This window comes from Poromitra crassiceps (assembly GCF_964638095.1).
Source record: "Poromitra crassiceps genome assembly, chromosome: 13".
NCBI classification, from domain to species: Eukaryota; Metazoa; Chordata; class Actinopteri; order Beryciformes; family Melamphaidae; genus Poromitra; species Poromitra crassiceps.
This window is the reverse complement of record NC_139644.1, coordinates 1,697,206-1,721,125: the sequence shown is the minus strand read 5'-3', so window position 1 is coordinate 1,721,125 and position 23,920 is coordinate 1,697,206. Positions and strand designations below refer to the sequence as shown.

The following is a 23,920-nucleotide window of genomic DNA, read 5'->3' as shown; positions in this document are numbered from 1 at the left end:
GTTTCTCTGGATGAATATTTCATCTGGTGGTGAGTACCCGAGTCACAACATGTACATAGAGCTTTTTGCCGCTGTTAGAAATGTGTATTTTTGGTGACTTTGAACGGCTGTACCGTTTCCTCCAATTCATTGGCGATACTAACTAACTGGACAAGTGTAGCTCACTGTATACTGTATGGAGAGTGACTGTAGCTCACTGTATACTGTATGGAGAGTGACTGTAGCTCACTGTATACTGTATGGAGAGTGACGGTAAGGGCGTTGTGTATCTTAGTTATGTTTGGGCAAAACTCCCAAAAAGTTGGTGTATCCTTTTAAACAGCCCCTAGCCTTAAACACCACCTAGCATTAAACAGCTCCTAGCCTTAAACAGGTTGTTGGAAGTTTAAATAGATGTGAACAACTGTCCAAAAGGCCTTTTCCACCTGCTATTTAATGATCTGTCTCTGAATATTTGAAGTGGAAAAAGGAGAAGTCATGTTAATGCAACACAACATGCATTGTGAAGGGATAGGACCTGCCAGGCAGACGGGTGGAGATGAACACAAACGCACACCGTTACACACATGCACATACACACAATTGCCATCCTGCATTTTGAAATCCCCCTCCCCCTGCACTGCCCCCCTTTTAACCAATTGGCATGTACACAAACACCTTCATACACATGTACACAAACACCTTCATACACATTTGACCTCCATGGCAAATTCCAGCCTCCTAGGGCAAAAACTGTGCCCGCTAAAGGGTGTTGGACTTTTTGTGGATCAACCGACCAACCAACAGATTAACTTACAGTAGAGCTGCTGGTCGCAGACAACCTTATGGACACTGACAGTGAGATACTGTAAGAAAACAACTATGATCACTAGAAACATGATGAGACAGCAAAATGGGAGTGCCAGGTCCAATCACTGTCTGTGTCTGAACAACAGCCAGACACAAGCAGCTGTCATAGACGAAAATATTCTGTAGGTCTTGGAAGATTAATGAAAATGATCAGAAACCCTGGCGGTGGCTGGCGACTTTTCCTTTGAAAACCACGATTTCCCTTGTCGTGTAGCTGCAGGTCCCTACAACGACCGCTCCTCAACTTGCCTCATTGCAGCCAGACTGTGGGAGCTCCGCCCCTGGCTGATCCACGTGGGGGAGGCTGCGCAGCCATTGTGCAGCATGGCCAAGTTGCGCATTCTGCAATTAACCGGCCCTAATTACCTAATTAAAAAATTAAAAAACCTCCCTGCAGGGGGTGCTCTACGCTTCCTGAAAGATTTAGCCAGATGGCATGTAAAATGCCATAGCTGTGGCTGAACACAATTCTGCTCACTCACAGACACTTCGCATTCTTATTATAGGATAATTCAACTGAAAAACTAATAATAATAATAAATTATCTTGTTTTCAAAATCGTTGGAAGCCAAAATCGTAATTAAAAAATAAAATGATTAATCACCCAGCCATAATATACATCATAAATCATCTACATGGGTACAAACATCACCACTGTGAGCAGAAACAGAACATCATTGAGCTTCTATCTTAGTTTTGGTCAGCTCCTTTCTACCTGCTGTTGCCTAAAAATAACATCTCATCACAATGTGGACAGAATGCAGACAACCAGAACACATCAAATGCCAGGTGGAAATGCATGGGTCTGATCACATTGTTCATTATCCAGTCCCTCCAGAACACATCAAATGCCAGGTGGAAATGCATTATGTTCATTATCCAGTCCCTCCAGGAAGTTGTGATTTTGTGATCGCAATAATTAGTCCAAATTCAACCAATGTCTGCAATGTTTGTGAGGGCTTTGCAATTTTTCAAAATTCCAGCGATTTATCAGCAAAAACTGCAAAGCCGGCTCCTCAACTTGCAACGTTTGCCACATTCCTGCAATCTTACAGCAGAAAAGACACATTAAAGTTGCATTGCAATTTTTGAGAAAAGCTGCTGCAAAATGAAGCATTTTTAATCGCAAATCACAAAAAGGGACTACTTATCCAGATAACATACCTAGATGCAGATAACATACCTAGATGCAGATTGCATTTTAATATAAGCTCAAATGAGACCAAATTCTCTGTTAGTCTCAGAGAGAATGCCAGTGCCTTGAACATTCAAAACATCCCATTTGTGTGACCAAGAATCACATTGAAAAATTTAGTTATTGTAAGATTGTGTTAACATGCATGTATGAACTGAATTGTTTGAACGTTGACTGACTGCCGGACTTCCAAACACTGGTACTTTACTTTGACTGAGCAGTGCAGTACTTTGACTGAGCAGTGCAGTACTTTGACTGAGCATTGACTGAGCAGTGCGTACTTTGACTGAGCAGTGCAGTATTCATGACCGCAACATTTCTCTGTGTTTGCACATTTCAGCTATGGACTGGTAGGCAACAGTAGATTGACACTAAAGGGCTTTTGTTTGTTTGTTTTGGTTAATAGTCCAGCTTTTGACCCAATTTTCTGTTTAATGCTGCACACACTGCTACCATCCATGCATCCGTGAAGTTAGTATGTACTTCTATGTAAGGAACGTGTCAAAACCACCGCAGTATGGGGAGGGCATAGCATAGCCACTGCTTGCCTCAGGATGCCATGGAAGCAATGTGAATGATCACAAAAATAATATCGCTTGCATAGTCGGTAACAATTAATTGGTGGCAAATGTATTGGGCCTCATTGATCAATAATGTTATAGATATGTGTGTAGGCCCTCATTGATCAACAATGTTATAGATATGTGTGTAGGCCCTCATTGATCAATAATGTTATAGATATGTGTGTAGGTTTCCTCCTACAATCTGAAGAACAACCGCCGCTGTAGTTATCAAATGTTTGGAGGCGCATGATTTCCATTCTATCCATGTGGATCAATCCCAATCGTTCATCAATTGGAAGTTCACGGGACTTATCATGAATTAAACCCCCATTATGTCATTTTTCTATTTGGGGAAACTGCGCCCCCTAAATGCTATAAGCCCAGTTTGTACATTCAGATATCAGCCTTATTTCACTGTTTCTGCTTGTACTCGCTTACCTTTCTCCAGTGTTTGTAACTGGTTCGCTGGAAGAAGAAAAAAATAGCTCCAAATATCCCCAAATGTTGTCTCGACTTAATTATAGTGAGAGAAGTAGCTAATTGTGCCGCTAATCTAGCTAGCAAGTTTAAAAAAAACACATTTCACATACTTCACAATAAAACCATCCCGTTAGTTTGTCAGTGAAAAACTTTTAATTTGAAGGCGCTGCGCAGGAAATGTAGTTTTAAGTTCCAGGCAACTTGACATGCTCTGTGACGGAGCCTCAAAGTTGACCTGCTGCAGGAAACAGGCGTTCATCAGGGCGCAGAGTGGGAATATAGAGGCGTCATTCTCACGATTAGACAGTGTAGCATCAAAATGATTTAAAAGCTGTTATATTATTAAATAATTTTATATTAAATTTATATACAAGTGAAAAAGTGACATCATGGGGCTTTAACATATTGGCAGCACCCCAAAAGCCAAACAGCAGTATCATTGGGGGTGTGTCCGTGTCTGGCTTGGTCCCACATGGGGACAGTGACAACATGGCCAGCTCATGTGAACTGTTCACCTGGACGTTCCATTCCCCACTTCCTTTCATTTCTCTGCATGTCCACATTATTTGGGACTTTGCAGCATTGTAGTCGTTTAGTTTCCAATAAGAATAAAAGGACATCAGTTGTCAATTGAAACAATAATAATTTAATAAATAATAATTGGAGGAAAATCAGGCATTCGTTGAATGCAGCCTATTTAACATCCAATTTCACCAATAAAAGTGAAAGCCTGGAATTTACACACACATGCTTTGGGTGGTCTCAAGTTTTCATAGGTTTCCTTCAGACATCTCAACAAGTCAGACTCTCAGAAACGTTGATAAACTCCATTATTACATGTAGGTACGATGTAAGTCATTGTTATGTAGCTTGATGAATGTTTTAAAGTGCATGTAGCACTGGTTCCAATCGGGGACTAATATGGATCAGCCTCCATCTGTAACCTTGACTTTGTGCCACTAGGGGGCGGCATTGACAGTGAATGGGGACTCGGTGGTAAAGCAGGAATCATGACAGGTGGGGGACAACATGTTTGCTTGTTATTAGGAGTCATGTTCTGCGATGTCCCAGGAAGCTAAAGATGGCCGCTTCCTGCATGTGATATCAGTGTTATGTTTCCACTGGCTGTCCTGCTTTACCATTTCCAAATACCAACATGATGTGTGCATGGCAGGGCTGCTCATGTTATCGCGTAAGTCAAGCGTTGTTGTGGCTCTTATGTTGAATGGAGATTTTTTTTTTTGCACACTAGCGTCCATTTGTTGAACTTTGAACCTGCTATGTACACCTGCTAAGAAGTACTGCTAGTCCAAAAGGGAGGAAAGTTTTATCGTGTGTGCGTCTTCAATTTTCCAAAGCTTTATCCACCTTATTTCTAGCGGCCATGATGCCTCTGCGTTTTTCTTCTGGTGTGATCCTCCCAGCCTTGTAGCTGACAGCTTGACACCGGTCTGGGCGAACGGAGCAAATCACTAATCAGGTCCAGCTGGGCAAAAATCTTGTCGATAAATATCCCTCTAAGAGCGCAGTGCATTCATGGGTAATCACCTACTGTGGCTAATATTAGCCGCTAGTTAGTTATGTTACATGGCAGTAAAACGCCACTGAATGACCAAATTGATATAACTTTTAACCATTTCGGGCAAAACCGTTTCCATATTACGGACCCATCAGCGTTGGTTAGTTGTTTATAACGTGGCTGGCTATATTTCTAACGTTCTATCTATCTCTGCACACTGAAAATACTGGGAGGCGGGCCATAGCGTCTCTGTCGATGATTTGATTCGACAGTTCTGGGCACTGGCGTTGGCCAATCCTGGCGTGTTCCACCCCCAAATCGATTGTGTTCTGGCGCAAAGTGAGTGGCTTCCAGGACGAACAGGCTCCCTGACTCGTGCGCCACTAACGTTATTTTAGAGCAGTGCAGTAAATACAATATTCCTGGAACGCGAGTTTAACGAAACAGTTACATGTCCTCTGCATTCTACATCAAATAAAGACATTACTGTTTGTTTTATTTGGTACATACTTATTGGCCAAGTTATGTTCAATTCAGCCAGGGTACAAGGGAGTATAGGTGGCCATCTTTTCAAATCAAGTAGAATACCGTTTTGGGAAATGGCAAGCTGCAACAATAAGTCACGTTAAACCGGAACTTGTACCCACAATTATTTGTACAGCGGTGCATTAAAAAATAAGGTGGATAAGAACTAGAAATTGAGTGTGTCTAGCGCCCCCTCGCTGCCTGCCTCGCTTTGCCCTCGAGGTCTCGCCCGCTTCACGGCCTTGCAGACGCAGCTCGCCCGCTTCACGGCCTCGCAGACGCAGCTCGCCCGCTCACCTGGCAGCTGAGCGGTTGTGCACTGCCGTGGAGACTCCCGTGCAATTAGATTAGAAAAATTCCATAAATGCATAGAGACCACACCAGGAAAAAATTTGAAAGAAATGCTTGGTGAAATGTCAAACTTTAGATGGAATTACCAGGTTTGTTACAAAGACGTTATTTGAGTGAGTATAGGTAGAGATCGCGCTACTATTGCTACTCATATAGTACCCTGTTAGCAAGCTATTATAGCGCCAACAAGTGTGCTGGAGAGGTTAATACACAACTGTACAAAAAGGCATCCATTGTGCAAGAGGCTTGTTTTTACACGATATGTGCCCTTTAGTCTGGGAGAAGTGAATGTCTTCAAACCAGCAGGCTGATATATGCACCTTGTCCACCGGAGGGACAGCTTTCCATTGGCTATAAAGATTAACTGACAATACACAACATGCAGCATTTCATTTGAACTTGGAGTCTATTTGAGTAGTTATTCAATTTACTTATCTTGCTTCAAAATCCACCTTTGAAGGCATACGTCTTTTATTATTACTTAACTTGAACAAACTTTTCTGCCACAGATTTTCAAAAAGCTGATTACATGTCTGCCTTTTTTTTTTTATATGCTTTGGGTATTATTTTCTTATAAGAATTGCCCTTTTCATATATATATAAACTATAACTTCCAACCTGCAATCCACACAAACTGTGTTTTGTATTAAAAAAAAACTTTTGTATGTGATTAAAAATATTATTTACGTAAACATTCCTCTCTGCTGTGCCGTGTGTAACACTGTTATTGATTTTGGTCAACAGTGACTATTTGAAAAAGTGGTAGCTCCTTTTGAACAGTTCTTCTAGGCTAGTAGGCTAGATGTTTTGGATTGATCTGGTTGTACGATCATGGGTATTGGTTTGAATCCAAAGTTTCTTATAGAGAGAAAACACTGCAGGGTTTGAAGTGGCAATTAGCGGTTTTAGTTGAGCTTTGTTTCTGAAGACTAGGAACAATCAACGTGATCTCATAATTTGTCAAATGTACAGTCTGAAACTGGAACACAGATTTAGGTGCTGTGGACATGGATTATGTCAAAATTACATTTCTCCACCACAAATTGGATTCTTGGATTGGATCAGAAGAAAGAAAGGGCTAGGATAGCATTTTATATAAAAAATAAATAAAGTTAAGTTAAAACCCTATTGATTAAGAATGGCAGATTGAAAGGAACACGGCAGGAGCTAGAAGATGGTTTATAAAAGGTGCACGCAGAATAGAAAGTGGAAAGATGTGCCAAATGTAGGGCATTCAAGAGCTTTATAAGCCCCAGGGCGTAATATAAAGGTTGTAGTTTCTCCAGTAGATGGCAGTGTGACTATAATCTAGTAGCTATGTAGCCTACAATAAGTGACTGTATTCATCTTTTAGCTTATTTGTCACCCCAATGAGAAGACACTATAGGCCTATCCATTGTACACCTTTCCTCCGCTCCAACTGCCTGGCGCTCACTGCTCAAGAGAGGTCAGTGCCTGGCGCTGACTGCTCAAGAGAGGTCAGTGCCTGGCGCTCACTGCTCAAGAGAAGTCAGTGCCTGGCGCGCACTGCTCAAGAGAAGTCAGTGCCTGGCGCGCACTGCTCAAGAGAAGTCAGTGCCTGGCGCTCACTGCTCAAGAGAAGTCAGTGCCTGGCGCGCACTGCTCAAGAGAAGTCAGTACCTGGCGTGCACTGCTCAAGAGAAGTCAGTGCCTGGCGCTCACTGCTCAAGAGAAGTCAGTGCCTGGCGCTCACTGCTCAAGAGAAGTCAGTGCCTGGCGCTCACTGCTCAAGAGAAGTCAGTGCCTGGCGCTCACTGCTCAAGAGAGGTCAGTGCCTGGCGCGCACTGCTCAAGAGAGGTCAGTGCCTGGCGCTCACTGCTCAAGAGAGGCCAGTGCCTGGCACTCACTGCTCAAGAGAAGTCAGTGCCGGGAGGTACGGTGGGGCAGTGGTAAGCACTATCGCCTCACAGCTCGAAGGTCGTGGGTTCGATTCCCACCTGGGCCGATGTGAACGCTGAAGGAATGCGTGCCCGTCCGCATGTCCTCGAGTGCCCACCACCCGGGTGGGGTCGGCAAAATGGCCTTTCTGTGTGGAGTTTGCATGTTCTCCCCGTGCCTCCCGGGGGTTTCCTTCATATAGGAACCCCCTTCACAAAAACATGCAACATCCTGGTTGCTTATATGGTTCCTCCTCTGATCGTTAAGGGCGCCAGAGGGAGGGGAACTGGTTGGAATAGCGTGAACCTCCCACGTGCTATGTCCTACCGGTGAAGCTTCCTCGGGCAGGTGAAAAGATGCGGCTGACTTGACTGCCCATGTCTCGGAGGATGCATGGAATCAGTCTCGGCTCTCCCCAGATCGGCAGAGGATGGAGTAGCAACCAGGATTGAGTAATTCAAATGAGCACTAAACGGGGGATAAAAAATGGGATAAAAAATCGGGGGGAAAAATAAACATAAAAAAAAAAGAGAAGTCAGTGCCTGGCGCGCACTGCTCAAGAGAAGTCAGTGCCTGGTGCTCACTGCTCAAGAGAGGTCAGTGCCTGGTGCTCACTGCTCAAGAGAGGTCAGTGCCTGGTGCTCACTGCTCAAGAGAGGTCAGTGCCTGGCGCTCACTGCTCAAGAGAGGCCAGTGCCTGGTGCTCACTGCTCAAGAGAGGTCAGTGCCTGGCGCTCACTGCTCAAGAGAGGCCAGTGCCTGGTGCTCACTGCTCAAGAGAAGTCAGTGCCTGGCGCGCACTGCTCAAGAGAAGTCAGTGCCTGGCGCGCACTGCTCAAGAGAAGTCAGTGCCTGGCGCTCACTGCTCAAGAGAAGTCAGTGCCTGGCGCTCACTGCTCAAGAGAGGTCAGTGCCTGGCGCTCACTGCTCAAGAGAGGTCAGTGCCTGGCGCTCACTGCTCAAGAGAAGTCAGTGCCTGGTGCTCACTGCTCAAGAGAGGTCAGTGCCTGGTGCTCACTGCTCAAGAGAGGTCAGTGCCTGGCGCTCACTGCTCAAGAGAGGCCAGTGCCTGGTGCTCACTGCTCAAGAGAGGTCAGTGCCTGGCGCTCACTGCTCAAGAGAGGCCAGTGCCTGGTGCTCACTGCTCAAGAGAAGTCAGTGCCTGGCGCGCACTGCTCAAGAGAAGTCAGTGCCTGGCGCGCACTGCTCAAGAGAAGTCAGTGCCTGGCGCTCACTGCTCAAGAGAAGTCAGTGCCTGGCGCTCACTGCTCAAGAGAGGTCAGTGCCTGGCGCTCACTGCTCAAGAGAGGTCAGTGCCTGGCGCTCACTGCTCAAGAGAAGTCAGTGCCTGGCGCTCACTGCTCAAGAGAGGTCAGTGCCTGGCGCTCACTGCTCAAGAGAAGTCAGTGCCTGGCACTCACTGCTCAAGAGAAGTCAGTGCCTGGCGCTCACTGCTCAAGAGAGGTCAGTGCCTGGTGCGCACTGCTCAAGAGAAGTCAGTGCCTGGCACGCACTGCTCAAGAGAAGTCAGTGCCTGGCGCTCACTGCTCAAGAGAGGTCAGTGCCTGGCGCACACTGCTCAAGAGAGGTCAGTGCCTGGCGCTCACTGCTCAAAAGAGGTCAGTGCCGTCTGGTTCTCGGTAAGCAGGATTACAGAAAAAAAGGACTGGTCTGAGTTTCATGATGCTTCATGGAAGAGTGAAGCATGGGCCAAGCAAGAAGCCGTTACATTTTGGAGTGGTTCTGATTTTATTAGCGTGATTTTATTTATGGGGAGATTCATCCCTGATGTGGAGAAGTAGGCTGCAGTGAAGCTGTCAGGATTGTTTGTACAGCAGTGAACAGATGAAGCTTCTATCTCTATCTCCAATAAGAAGGGTTCTCTTCCCGCCTAGGTTGATCTAGAACTTCCTAACAAAAAAAGGGCACTCGGTGAGCACAGACCGCGCTCCGCCAGTCCACCAAGGCCAATAGTCCAGTCTGCTATGATGTACTGTATGATGCACATTTCATGAGTCGGATCAGATCTGCTCCAAAATGTAATGGGTTTTTCCTTGGCCCATGCTAGACCCTTCCACCAGGTTTCATGAAAATCAGCCCAGTAGTTTTTCTGTAATCCTGCTAACAGACAGACAAACGGCACCGAAACATTACCTCCTTGGTGGAGGTAACAAGATACCAAATATAAAAGGCTACCCCCCCTACAGGCCGGGAGCTGCTACCCCCCCCCTACAGGCCGGGAGCTGCTACCCCCCCCCCCCCTACAGGCCGGGAGCTGCTACCCCCCCCCCTACAGGCCGGGAGCTGCTACCAGGATAGATAAATTAACATATAGCCTACAGAAGAGCAGTGGTAAACACTACCACTCAGGCCCATCACTACCATTGAGGACACCGAGGTCATGACCTCGGTATTAAAAAAAAAAAAAAATGTAATAGAAAAATAGCCCCGACCATTAGATCTATTCATCTGTCATTGATGTTTTAAAGCCCTCATAAATAACATGATACAGTACTGTATATGACATAGTTGATCAGAAATGCAACAATTTGCTTCCTCTCTGTGCGCTATAGAAGGAAGAGACATAACTCACCACAACGTTCAAATTTTGCATTAAGGCTAGATTGGGGCTAGACTTTGGGGACAGTTCTATTGAAGTGAATGGGTAAGTAACTCCCCTGTAAGTGATGTTTGTGTATATGGGCCATTGTATTTAATTGAGCAGTATTCTGCCATGTGACCTGTATGCATAATATAAATTATATTATATGGGGAGACATTTATTTTTTGTATCATTTTAAAGCAACAGCACAGTAAAGAGGATATTAATCTAACATGATGTCTGTAGTTCTTTATAGATAGCCTCTTAAAAGTTGCTCTCAAAGTGCACCAGATTGAAGCATTTTACTTTAAAATGGAAAATAAATTCTAACCGGGGGGGCACAGCCTCCCCTGGACCCCCCGCGCCGCGGTAAAATGACCTGGGTATTTCTCAAACCCTGGCTACGGGCCTGCTACCACTGCATACAACATACTGTACTGGAGCTTAGCTACAAAGTCAAAACACCCATCTGGTTGGGACAAGAGTAGGAGAAGAGAGACCCCATGGCCTGTCCTCAGGCCTTTTATCCCCAGAGCTGACATCCACCGGCCAATCAGCTACGAGGAGTGGACACGCCCCTCCAATCACCTGTCTCCTCCAATGGCAGAACCCCCACCTGAATTACACACTCCAGAGAGAGAGAGAGAGAGAGAGAGAGAGAGAGAGAGAGAGAGAGAGAGAGAGAGAGAGAGAGAGAGAGAGAGAGAGAGAGAGAGAGAGAGAGAGAGAGAGAGAGAGAGAGAGAGAGAGAGAGAGAGAGAGAGAGAGAGAGAGAGAGAGAGAGAGAGAGAGAGAGAGAGAGAGAGAGAGAGAGAGAGAGAGAGAGAGAGAGAGAGCAGAACAGCCAACACTTACTCCAACATATTTGACCCCCCACTCAGAACAGGGGTGCGTTCTGTCTGATTGGACACTGAAAGCTGTCTGCCAGGCAGGTAGATTTCCGACAGGTTGACAGACAAGCAGGTTCACAGGCACACATACACACACACACACACACACACACACACACACACACACACACACACACACACACACACACACACACACACACACACAGGCAGGTTAACAGGAACACATGCACACATAAGAGACACACACAAACAGACAGGTTGGTGGAGTTCCTCCCTCTAGCTATAGCTGCTATGTTGTCAAACAGGTTTTTGTGCCTGTGACATTTCTTTCGGACAACAGCTCAACAACAATGTTTGTCAGTTTCACTGCTAAAATCACATGAGAAAAGAATTCAGTTGCTGACAAACGGATGCCTCAATGTGCTAAATCTCCCTGAACAGAGTTTGAAGATAACAACAGAAGAACAACATTTATTTTCCCTTTGGAACACGGAACAAACTCCAGCCAGGTAAGGAGGAAGCAGCGTTGGAGACTAGGTTTAGCTCCTGTGCTATAGCTAAAGCCTTAACCTAGGTCAGTGAATCAGAATCAGCTTTAATGGCCAAGTATGTACACATACAAGGTCCGCTTAACTCTCACACAAAAGAAAAAGTAGGCTCAGGCTAAAACAGACAAGAATCACAAAGGAATTAAACTTTAACTACTTTAAACAATGCAATAATAATAAAGTGTATGAAAGTGCGTCTATTTTGAAAGTGTGTGTATGAAAGGGATATATGTACAGTTATGGGCAGTTATTGATATAGACAGTTAATACAGTTCTTTACGTGTAAAATAATAAAATAAGATGCATGTATAAACAATTTGGTCAGGTATTGCACAGTTATTTACGTGTATAAATAAGCTACATGTGTAAACAATCAGGTCAGGTGTTGCACAGTTATTTCCCGTTCGCTTGTTAGGAGGCTTTGCGTCAGATATTGCACAGATATTTGTCAGTAAAACTGCACATTGGTCAGTGGTTCTCAAAGTGGTGTCTGGGAACCCCCGGGGGTCCTTTTTTATATATTTTATTTTCAATTTTTATAGAACAATATACGAGGGTGTTCCAGATGGTCCCCAGCAAAAAAGGCGAATTATTTATTTTCACTATAATTCCATCCATAAGTAACACAATGACAGACTATTTTGGTCATGGGTTTGACACACTTTCTGTAATAAAACATCTAAAAGCAAAACTCTTATCAGATGGGGACCCTGGGACAAAATCTGATAAAATTGGCGTCCGTGATCTAATTTGAGTCAGTTGAAGGGTCCTTGATATCAGTAAGTTTGAGAACCACTGACCTAGGTGACCTTTACAGAAATGGTTATAGTTTAGACTGAGTCTTCAAACCCCTTAAGGTACTGTGTCTGATACTGTGGCTCTTGTCTTTTCCTTGTAGTTTGTGTCTGTGATGGCAGGCTTATCACAGCTGTGTTTCACCATGCTGTCCCTGCTGCGGCTGGCCTGCTGCTCTGTCACCAACAGACACACTGAAGGTAAACCACAACATCACACACACACACACACACACACACACACACACACACACACACACACACACACACACACACACACACACACACACACACACACACACAAGCACACACACAAGCACACACACACACACACACACACACACACACACACACATAAACAAACACAAAAATGAAGAAGAAATAATTTCTTTATGTAGGTTGAATAGAGGTTTAAAGTCGAGCTGAACCCAAAAATGACTTTTCTTTTCTTTTAGTTCAAATACCTGGGTATGCAGTGCACCTATTTAATAATGTATGCAAAACAAATCACAAAAATCTAATTTCTTTAGTTTTTCACACTTTTTCACATCAAAAGTTAATTTTTCAAGATTTCATTCATAACAGTAATCTACAGTTTGCTGACGTCACATAGTACTATCAAATTTCTACCCAATTTCAACCAATCATATCACGACATGGCAGCTGTCAATCAAATCTCCATTTCAGGATAATTTTCTCTTCCAAATGAAGTAGAAAATGGTGCCTAGTGCCTGTCATCTGGCAGAATTCCTATCCCATAAACTAACTACTAACTTGGCCAATTGTATGAAACATGAACAAAAAACAAAAACAATCATCTCTAAGAATGCAAAAAAATGTAACTGGCTCGTTAAAACGTGCATTCCAGGAATATCGTATTTACAGAAATAGCGTAAAAGGCGCGCGCTTGAGAGCGTGGTTGTCAGGGGTCGCCCCTGGGAGATTCCAGGCGGGTGGGCAGCACCCATGCATCGGATTGTCCGCTCACTTCGCAGGAAGCAGGTGGCTGCCTGGTACTCCGTGGATCCCACTCGCGTAGCACGACAACACAGCTTAGATTTTTGTGATTTTTTTGCATACATTATTAAATAGGTGCACTACATACCCAGGTATTTGAACTAAAAGAAAAAAAAGTATATATATATATATATATATATATATATATATATATATATATATATATATATATATATATATGTATATATATATATGTAATATAACCTGTAGGGGGCAAACTAGGGGGAAAACTTACATAATCATAGATGGACTTGGACTTGAGTTGCACTTAAATTATCCACAGTGACTTGAGGCTTGTCCTCAAAAGACATGGGACTCAACTCGAACTCGAGATTTGAGACTCATGAACAATCTATATTTACTCTTTCTTAATTAACATTAAGGGAATGTCTACTAATAATTATGCCATCTAATCAATGCTGATACTGTATGCTTATAGATAAAGGAGTGAGGATAATACAGTCCATGCTTTGAATGGCTTAGTTTTAGCTCTGCTGTGTTCTAGGTAGACCAGATGGCCTTTCTGCATCCAGTTTGCATGTTCTCCCCATCCTCCTGTGGGGTTTCCTCCATACAACATTGTATGGAGCCCATTAAAAACATTCAAGATTCAGTAAGTAATCAGATTACAAATGAGCTACAGTAAGTAATCAGATTACAAATGAGCTACAGTAAGTAATCAGATTACAAATGAGGAATTTGACTTCATGCAAGTATGAAGTGTAGTGGTCACATCAGTAGTAGAAGAACAACAATTTCAAAATATAAAGTGCAAAATATAAATTTAAAGGTACATATTGTGGGGGGGGCCCCCGGCCCGTTACTGAGCCAGCTGTGCTCAGTGGGCATCAGGGGGCTGGAGGGGGGTGTGATGGATAAAGTCCTTATTTGTGGGGGCTTTCGGGCCTCATTGAAGAGGCAGATGGCAGTTGGGAAAGAACTGTTCCTGTGACGAGAGGTGCTGGTTCTGCCAGACATCAGTCTTCTGCCAAGAGCAGAGCCTCAAAGAGTTTATGGGTGGGAGGGTTCCGAGACCGCTTCAGCATCCTGGCAGTGTGTGGGTCCTGAAGGGATGGCAGGCTGCATCCGATCCACTTTTCGGCATGATGCGCTGCAGTCTGGAAATGTCGTTGCGGCCAGCTGCAGCATACCAGACAGTGATGGAGGAGGTGAGGATGGACTGGATGGTGGAGGTGTCGAAAAGCACCAACACTGCCAAAATCCCCAAATCCCATTGACTTTTACACATAGGAACTGGATGTGCTAACATCCAGGTCTTCTGGACTCATTCCTGCAGGAACTCTATGGTTGACTAATTAGTTTTGACCTAGTTTTATGTTAAATGAACGTTATGTAATTTACTGTTACTGTATGTGACAGTTCTGTCTCGAATGTGTTCATCTATCATAATCCTATAGTAAGAATGAGAAGTGTGTGTGTGTGTGTGTGTGTGTGTGTGTGTGTGCGTGTGAGCAGAATATTGGCCGGCCACAGCTATGCCGTTTTACGTGCGATCGGGCTGAAACTTTCAGGGGGTGTAAAGAGCACCCGTTTGGGTGACCTGACGGAGCCAGATTTTTAATTAGGTGATTGCCCTAATAATGATGTAATCAGTGATGATGTCATCAGTGATCTATCCTGGCTATCCATTGGCTATCCTCAATTTGACTAACAACCCAATTTAATCTGCTTGTCCGATTACATCTTAGTGTGTGTCTGTGTGTGTGTGTGTGTGTGTGTGTGTGTGTGTGTGTGTGTGTGTGCGTGTGCGTGTCTCTGTGTGTGTGTGTGTGTGTGTGTGTGTGTGTGTGCGTGTGCGTGTCTCTGTGTGTGTGTGTGTGCGTGCATGCATGCGTGCGTGTGTGTGTGTGTGTGTGTGTGCGCGCGTGTGTCCATGCGTGTGTGTCTCTGTGTGTGTGTGTGTGCGTGTGTGCGCGTGCGTGCGTGTGTGTTGCAGTACTGGTGGAGCAGCGTGTGGCAGCCTCCTTCCTGTCCCGCTCCCTGCTCTATAACAGCTGGGACCTGGAGCTGGTGATGTCTGACAGCCTGGAGAGGGAGTGTCTGGAGGAGACCTGCAGCTATGAGGAGGCCAGGGAGGTGTTTGAAGACAAAATACAGACGGTAAGCTGCCAAGTCCACTCCTCTGCAGAGAGAGGTCTAGAACACTCCTCTGCAGAGAGAGGTCTAGAACACTCCTCTGCAGAGAGAGGTCTAGAACACTCCTCTGCAGAGAGAGGTCTAGAACACACACTCCTCTGCAGAGAGAGGTCTAGAACACACACTCCTCTGCAGAGAGAGGTCTAGAACACACACTCCTCTGCAGAGAGAGGTCTAGAACACTCCTCTGCAGAGAGAGGTCTAGAACACACACTCCTCTGCAGAGAGAGGTCTAGAACACTCCTCTGCAGAGAGAGGTCTAGAACACACACTCCTCTGCAGAGAGAGGTCTAGAACACTCCTCTGCAGAGAGAGGTCTAGAACACACACTCCTCTGCAGAGAGAGGTCTAGAACACTCCTCTGCAGAGAGAGTTCTAGAACACTCCTCTGCAGAGAGAGTTCTAGAACACTCCTCTGCAGAGAGAGGTCTAGAACACTCCTCTGCAGAGAGAGTTCTAGAACACTCCTCTGCAGAGAGAGTTCTAGAACACTCCTCTGCAGAGAGAGTTCTAGAACACTCCTCTGCAGAGAGAGGTCTAGAACACTCCTCTGCAGAGAGAGGTCTAGAACACTCCTCTGCAGAGAGAGGTCTAGAACACTCCTCTGCAGAGAGAGTTCTAGAACACTCCTCTGCAGAGAGAGGTCTAGAACACTCCTCTGCAGAGAGAGGTCTAGAACTCTCCTCTGCAGAGAGAGTTCTAGAACACTCCTCTGCAGAGAGAGGTCTAGAACACTCCTCTGCAGAGAGAGTTCTAGAACACTCCTCTGCAGAGAGAGGTCTAGAACACTCCTCTGCAGAGAGAGGTCTAGAACAGAAGAGATTTCACCAAATGATGAGATGGAACCAAAAGTATTTAGGGTTTAAAGAGGACATGAAACATCTGATCATGTGACTCTAGTTCATTTGCATTTCACCTCAGACAAGACAGAACACTGCTTTCAAATCTGACATTTATCTAGATTTGCTAAAGATGAACAACATTTCACCTTTTTGCCAACTAGGGCGCTGCTTGATGATGTCACTAGGTTGACTGTACAGAACAGAACAGTACAGAACAGAACAGTACAGAACAGTACAGAACAGAACAGTACAGTAAAGTACAGTAAAGTAAAGTACAGTAAAGTACAGTACGGTACAGTACAGCACAGTACCAATAGCAGGCTGCACTGTGGCTGTGTGGGAAACCTCTGGTCTTGCACAGTCTCGCATGAGGCGAGCTGCACAAGAACCAAGATGGCAACAGCCAAAATGACATACTCGAGGCTTCAAAATGGAAGTCCACAAACCAATGGGTTGCCCCCTGCAGGCCATTCAAAAGAATGCAAGTTTAAGACACTTGCACATTGGCTTCAATTTTCTCAAATGGAGCTACCCCTTTGTATGTAACACATTTATATGTGATGAATTGTTTACACTTTAGTTTAGGGGAGAAAGCTGTGAATGAACTGTAAATGATCTACACATAATTTATAACATGTGAGGAACACTTCATTTAAAAAGATGATACATGACTTACAACACATTTATGTAGCACTTATAATCATCTACAGATGTATATTAATGTTTTGTAAATTATTAGTTCATTATTAACTAAAGGCTTATAAATTACTTATCACTGAATGTTAAGTGTGGAAGCCAAAAAATGGGTCCTTCCAGAGAGTGTGTGTGTGTGTGGGGGGGGGGGGGAATTCATGTTAAAGTGATGATGAAGTCCTGTTTTTTTTATGGAGCTATTACATTCAATATTTTGCTTCCATTTTCCAGGACCTATTCTGGGAAACATATATCAACAGTCAAGGTAATGCTAAGCTCCTTTGTCTAAATGCCATGAGACTGGGCTCAATCAGCAGATGTTTTTCATGTTTGAAATACAGATGCAAAACACAATTATTATTAATGATCAAACACTGCATAGCTCTTGTTGAAATGCACTAATATGATCATCTATGCTGCCCATATTCCATTAATTATGCTTGCTGATTTTTTTGAATATCTGAAGTCCAGACAAATATGTTGCACTCTATAAGAAAGTACTAGACAAAAGCCTAGTCAAAATAAATGTTTGAACACCCCGCCAATTTTCAACCACCTTTGTATCATTACAAAATCAGTAGTATATCCGAAAACTGTCATCAGTTTAGCAGGCATTCATTTAGTCTAACAGTTATTGAGAGTTGATTTGAGTTAAGTTGTGGACCAGTGATATCATCCATGGACAAATGAAATCACTGGTCCACAACTTAACTCAAATCAACTCTTGATAACTGCTTAACTAAATGAATGTCTGCATAACTGTATACAGTTTTCAGATGTGTGAGATCATGTGCAAAATAAATCAGCATTGTTTTTCTGGTGAAGTTCTCCTTTAACGTTACTTAGTAGCTAACTACAATTATTGCAATAGAGGACGGATAGAGTCATCATTACTTTGATTAGTGACTGACTTTACTGATTGCTATGAGTATGTTGGTGCAGGGGTCAATATTAAATACAATACAATTCATGGTTGTCCTGAAGTCTCTTCGCCCAGAGTGGATGTGTCGGGGCTGGTGGCAGGGATCCTGGCTGTCCTGGTGTCTGCTGTTATTGCCACTGTGCTGGGAATCTACTGCTACAAAGCCAACAACAAGGGTGGAAGGAGGTCGACCAAGTAAGTCAATTCTCATGTGGACCACTAGTGTATGGGTTCAAATCAGGGCCAATGTGTTTGAGTTGAAAGATAAAGTTGTAAATGAAACAAACTAGACTCTGTATGACTATTGTAATCAAAAAGTAATCACAGGGGCTTAGATCAAAGGTTGTATTGAATATCAAGCAAGGCAGGCAGGGATCGTCAGGCCAGGCAGGGGTAAAGCAGGGCCTGGCAGCAGGTGGAGGTGAAGGCAGGCTGAGTGGCAATTAAGGCTTGGAGCAGGACCCAGGTAGGCAGCACGTGACAGAGAAGGCGAGGCACACAAGGTAACTTGGCTAAGCTAACACAAGGCTAAGCTAACACAAGGCTAGAATGAACTACTGTTCACAGGTCTGGTCACTAACCAACTGTCTGATGGCAAGACCTGCACATCAGAGATACGTTCAGATCGGATTCGGCTTCAGCAAGGATTAAATAAGCAGCCACACCTCCCACACGCAGGTGAGTCTAATCAGCCTGAAGAGTCTACAGGGCTGATTGTCTGTAGAGTCTACAGGGCTGATTGTCTACAGCATGGCTGATCAACTTGGGGCCTGCGTGCCAAGTTAGTTTTGGCCCGCCATGGATTTGACAAAAACATAATAATGATAATGCGTGGCCAATATTACTGTCTTAAGTTTCAGATGCTGCGGCGAGCTCATTTTGAAAGCTAGTGTGATGATATTCATATGAAGGAATCCAGTGGTACCAACCATGCTTGTCGGGGAGGGGTCTAAATAATGCTCCAAAGTTAGGCTAAATCAGGGGTTTTCAAAGTCTGAGACTGTGGGCCTCACCCCAAACAAAGCTTGGAAAAAGGCTCACTCAATTCCAGGATGCCTATGGGATGTTCATGATTATGTTATTTTATCCCATAGTACTCAACAGTTCAGCCAAGATAGCCTGATATTGCTGTTTGACATACTTCAGACTACAGGGTTTCCAGTGGGAATATTGGGTGTTTTTGCATTAAAACGCTACCTTGCAGATAGCAGGAAAATGCAGGTAGCCTATCTTAAACTTTTCTTTCAGCTGGGCAACTGAGGCAAATGTGCCCTGACTTAGATTTCTGTGTGTTGGTCCAGTGCTCCTGTGAGTTAGTTTTCTGTGAGTTGGTCCAGTGCTCATGTGAGATAGTTTTCTGTGTGTTGGTCCAGTGCTCCAGTAAGTTAGTTTTCTGTGTGTTGGTCCAGTGCTCCTGTGAGTTAGTTTTCTGTGTGTTGGTCCAGTGCTCCCGTGAGTTAGTTTTCTATGTGTTGGTCCAGTGCTCCTGTGAGTTAGTTTTCTGTGTGTTGGTCCAGTGCTCCCGTGAGTTAGTTTTCTGTGTGTTGGTCCAGTGCTCCCGTGAGTTAGTTTTCTATGTGTTGGTCCAGTGCTCCTGTGAGTTAGTTTTCTGTGTGTTGGTCCAGTGCTCCAGTGAGTTAGTTTTCTGTGTGTTGGTCCAGTGCTCCAGTGAGTTAGTTTTCTGTGTGTTGGTCCAGTGCTCCCGTGAGTTAGTTTTCTGTGTGTTGGTCCAGTGCTCCAGTGAGTTAGTTTTCTGTGTGTTGGTCCAGTGCTCCAGTAAGTTAGTTTTCTGTGTGTTGGTCCAGTGCTCCAGTGAGTTAGTTTTCTGTGTGTTGGTCCAGTGCTCCTGTGAGTTAGTTTTCTATGTGTTGGTCCAGTGCTCCTGTGAGTTAGTTTTCTGTGTGTTGGTCCAGTGCTCCCGTGAGTTAGTTTTCTGTGTGTTGGTCCAGTGCTCCTGTGAGTTAGTTTTCTGTGTGTTGGTCCAGTGCTCCAATGAGTTAGTTTTCTATGTGTTGGTCCAGTGCTCCAGTGAGTTAGTTTTCTGTGTGTTGGTCCAGTGCTCCAGTAAGTTAGTTTTCTATGTGTTGGTCCAGTGCTCCAGTAAGTTAGTTTTCTGTGTGTTGGTCCAGTGCTCCAATGAGTTAGTTTTCTATGTGTTGGTCCAGTGCTCCAGTAAGTTAGTTTTCTGTGTGTTGGTCCAGTGCTCCTGTGAGTTAGTTTTCTGTGTGTTGGTCCAGTACTCCTGTGAGTTAGTTTTCTGTGTTGGTCCAGTGCTCCTGTGAGTTAGTTTTATATGTGTTGGTCCAGTGCTCCTGTGAGTTAGTTTTCTGTGTGTTGGTCCAGTGCTCCAGTGAGTTAGTTTTCTGTGTGTTGGTCCAGTGCTCCCGTGAGTTAGTTTTCTGTGTGTTGGTCCAGTGCTCCAGTGAGTTAGTTTTCTGTGTGTTGGTCCAGTACTCCAGTGAGTTAGTTTTCTGTGTGTTGGTCCAGTGCTCCAGTGAGTTAGTTTTCTGTGTGTTGGTCCAGTGCTCCAGTGAGTTAGTTTTCTGTGTGTTGGTCCAGTGCTCCAGTAAGTTAGTTTTCTGTGTGTTGGTCCAGTGCTCCAGTAAGTTAGTTTTCTATGTGTTGGTCCAGTGCTCCAGTGAGTTAGTTTTCTGTGTGTTGGTCCAGTGCTCCCGTGAGTTAGTTTTCTGTGTGTTGGTCCAGTGCTCCAGTGAGTTAGTTTTCTGTGTGTTGGTCCAGTGCTCCTGTGAGTTAGTTTTCTGTGTGTTGGTCCAGTGCTCCTGTGAGTTAGTTTTCTGTGTGTTGGTCCAGTGCTCCAGTAAGTTAGTTTTCTGTGTGTTGGTCCAGTGCTCCTGTGAGTTAGTTTTCTGTGTGTTGGTCCAGTGCTCCTGTGAGTTAGTTTTCTGTGTGTTGGTCCAGTGCTCCTGTGAGTTAGTTTTCTGTGTGTTGGTCCAGTGCTCCTGTGAGTTAGTTTTCTGTGTGTTGGTCCAGTGCTCCAGTAAGTTAGTTTTCTGTGTGTTGGTCCAGTGCTCCTGTGAGTTAGTTTTCTGTGTGTTGGTCCAGTGCTCCAGTGAGTTAGTTTTCTGTGTGTTGGTCCAGTGCTCCTGTGAGTTAGTTTTCTGTGTGTTGGTCCAGTGCTCCTGTGAGTTAGTTTTCTGTGTGTTGGTCCAGTGCTCCTGTGAGTTAGTTTTCTGTGTGTTGGTCCAGTGCTCCTGTGAGTTAGTTTTCTGTGTGTTGGTCCAGTGCTCCTGTGAGTTAGTTTTCTGTGTGTTGGTCCAGTGCTCCTGTGAGTTAGTTTTCTGTGTGTTGGTCCAGTGCTCCTGTGAGTTAGTTTTCTGTGTGTTGGTCCAGTGCTCCAGTGAGTTAGTTTTCTGTGTGTTGGTCCAGTGCTCCTGTGAGTTAGTTTTCTGTGTGTTGGTCCAGTACTCCTGTGAGTTAGTTTTCTGTGTGTTGGTCCAGTGCTCCCGTGAGTTAGTTTTCTGTGTGTTGGTCCAGTGCTCCTGTGAGTTAGTTTTCTGTGTGTTGGTCCAGTGCTCCAGTAAGTTAGTTTTCTATGTGTTGGTCCAGTGCTCCTGTGAGTTAGTTTTCTGTGTGTTGGTCCAGTGCTCCTGTGAGTTAGTTTTCTGTGTGTTGGTCCAGTGCTCCAGTAAGTTAGTTTTCTGTGTGTTGGTCCAGTGCTCCTGTGAGTTAGTTTTCTGTGTGTTGGTCCAGTGCTCCTGTGAGTTAGTTTTCTGTGTGTTGGTCCAGTGCTCCAGTAAGTTAGTTTTCTGTGTGTTGGTCCAGTGCTCCTGTGAGTTAGTTTTCTGTGTGTTGGTCCAGTGCTCCAGTGAGGATGGCAGTGGATGGGCGTCCAGCCCCAGAGATGGTGCCACTGTCTGCAGTCATCGCCCCAGGTCTGCCCAGCTACAACGAGGCTCTGCATCGCAGTGGGCAGCACGATGCCCCCCCACCACCTTACTCTGGGTATGAGGACACAACGTTACCTGCTGTGTGCATCTAACATACTGTACTTCTAGTCCGGCAGAACCTTAGGTGGGGTTCGCTTCGGTGTATGAAGTTTTTTAACTGTGGTTTTAAGTCATTCTATACCTTAAGAACACATTTCCACCTGCTGACCTTTGCTGACCTTTGGGCATTTTTCAGAATAGTGGTCACTTGATATGTCCATAAGAATACATAGATTTTTGCTGTTACACGCATAGCTTTCATTCCTATGGCAACCTTGATGATATTTCAATACATAGAAATATGTTATAATGATAGAGACTTGCAAAAAGACTGAATACATAATATTTATAACATGCATCTGCTGACAATGGTCCAACCAGGCAACTGGTTCACCACAGTGGATCTGAAAGATGCCTACATTTGTATCCCTGTGATAAAACCCACAGAAAATTCTTGTAGTTCACCTTCCAGAGGACCGCCTACGAGTACAATGTACTTTCTTTACGCCCTGGCCCCTCGCACCTTCTCCAAGTGTGTGTGATTTATTTATGGATATAGAAGACAACAAAATCCAAGGGATAAACATGTAAAAGTGTAAACACTTATTTCCAACATGGTCCCTGCTGGTCTTATAAAAATAGGACATACAGTAACACATAACATCATCTAAACAATATAGAACAATCAAGAATAAAAAGAACAAGAGATACAAACCAACAGTTCAAAAACCTGTTTTTTATTTTTTTATTATAACTGTCATTATGAACCTTGGTCTGTCTCAAACTGCAGTGTTATAATGTAATGATGAACCTTGATCTGTCTCAAACTGCAGTTATTATAACTGTCATTATGAACCTTGATCTGTCTCAAACTATGCAGTGTTATTATAACTGTAAATATGAACCTTGATCTGTCTCAAACTATGCAGTGTTGGGGGAATTGGGCCTGGAAAGTCCTTGAATCTGATGTTTAACAACTCTTGTCTTTCTCTCTGAAAAGCTGAAAACTGGTGACCTCCATATAGAGTCTATATTATAGACCATGATTGGAAACCACTGATGTCTGCAGTGTTCAAACCCACTGAAAGGCTTTTCTCTCTTTCCCCACAGAGGGGCGCCATCGGAGCCTCCTGATCCAGTTGACAATGAATGAGAAGAGTGGCAGAACAGCTAATGGTTTATTGTTAATTACCGTTTATTGATACAGACAGTTTGAGTGACGTTTTAATGTTTTTATAAGATATATTTATGGGTAGAAGCATGATACAAGCCCAGCAGCATGTATGTGTTATTCTTATGTAGGGCTACACTCTACCATACCCTTCAGAGCCAATGCTTTGGACTTGGGAGAGGTGCAGGTGGATGGATGGGGTGGGGGGCGGGGCTTGCTGTGGCTGTGAACCAAGCACATTTGACGGCTGTAAAAGCCCTATGATCATATTTACTGATGCCAGTATATGCCTAATTAAAGACTCCATTTCTGTTCTTTCTTTATGTGAAAAAGAGAGTATCGTTTCTTCGTTAATAAAAGACAAATGCCAATCATGTGTATTACCAGAGCCATCCAATAATTCCATTAATCTATATTGGAACTTGTTCAACCATGAGATGTGCGAGGTGCGTGTGTGTGCGTGTGTGTTTTCTCTACACTTTCAGGCATCTATCAGCTTCATGTCCTTGCACTGTCTTTCTATAAATACAGCTGGCTGCACACCACACTTACATTTCTACAATGCTACACCACATCGCACTGCCTGTGCCATGACAAATTGCATGTGTGTGTGTGTGTGTGTGTGTGTGTGTGTGTGTGTGTGCGTGTGTGTGTGCGTGTGTGTGTGCGTGCGTGAGGGAGGGAGAGGATGAACGCCAGCCCAGTCATTCCTCTTAAAAAAATGGCGTCTTGTGAAGAAACTGTGTGTTGTGTTTGAGGCAGCAGCAGCATCACGGTGCATCATCTACTCTGGCTCTTCAAGCTGTTGAAGAATGTGCAGCAGCATCTGCTCCACAGCCTCAGCTGCACACAGACAATAGACAGTGAGTCTATGGAGCTGCTGTGACCCCCTCCTCTCTCTCTCTCTCCTCCCTCCAGTCTACAGGCAGCTCGTCAAACGGAGAAATCAACAGAGGAGAGAAAGAGACACTCCTCCCTCCCTCCCCTGCCCCCC

The 23,920-nt window shown here is 44.4% G+C and overlaps 1 protein-coding gene across 1 annotated transcript; it reads left to right on the top strand.

Moving 5' to 3' along the window:
• Positions 1-11,146: 11,146 nt before the first annotated feature.
• On the top strand, positions 11,147-23,291 carry prrg2 (proline rich Gla (G-carboxyglutamic acid) 2). The gene is made up of 7 exons (XM_083649022.1): positions 11,147-11,344; positions 12,282-12,378; positions 15,152-15,315; positions 17,118-17,151; positions 17,871-18,003; positions 21,628-21,771; positions 22,866-23,291. The coding sequence occupies exons 2-7, from the start codon at positions 12,294-12,296 to the stop codon at positions 22,906-22,908; spliced, it is 603 nt and encodes a 200-aa protein (XP_083505148.1). The 5' UTR covers positions 11,147-11,344; positions 12,282-12,293; the 3' UTR covers positions 22,909-23,291.
• Positions 23,292-23,920: the final 629 nt, after the last annotated feature.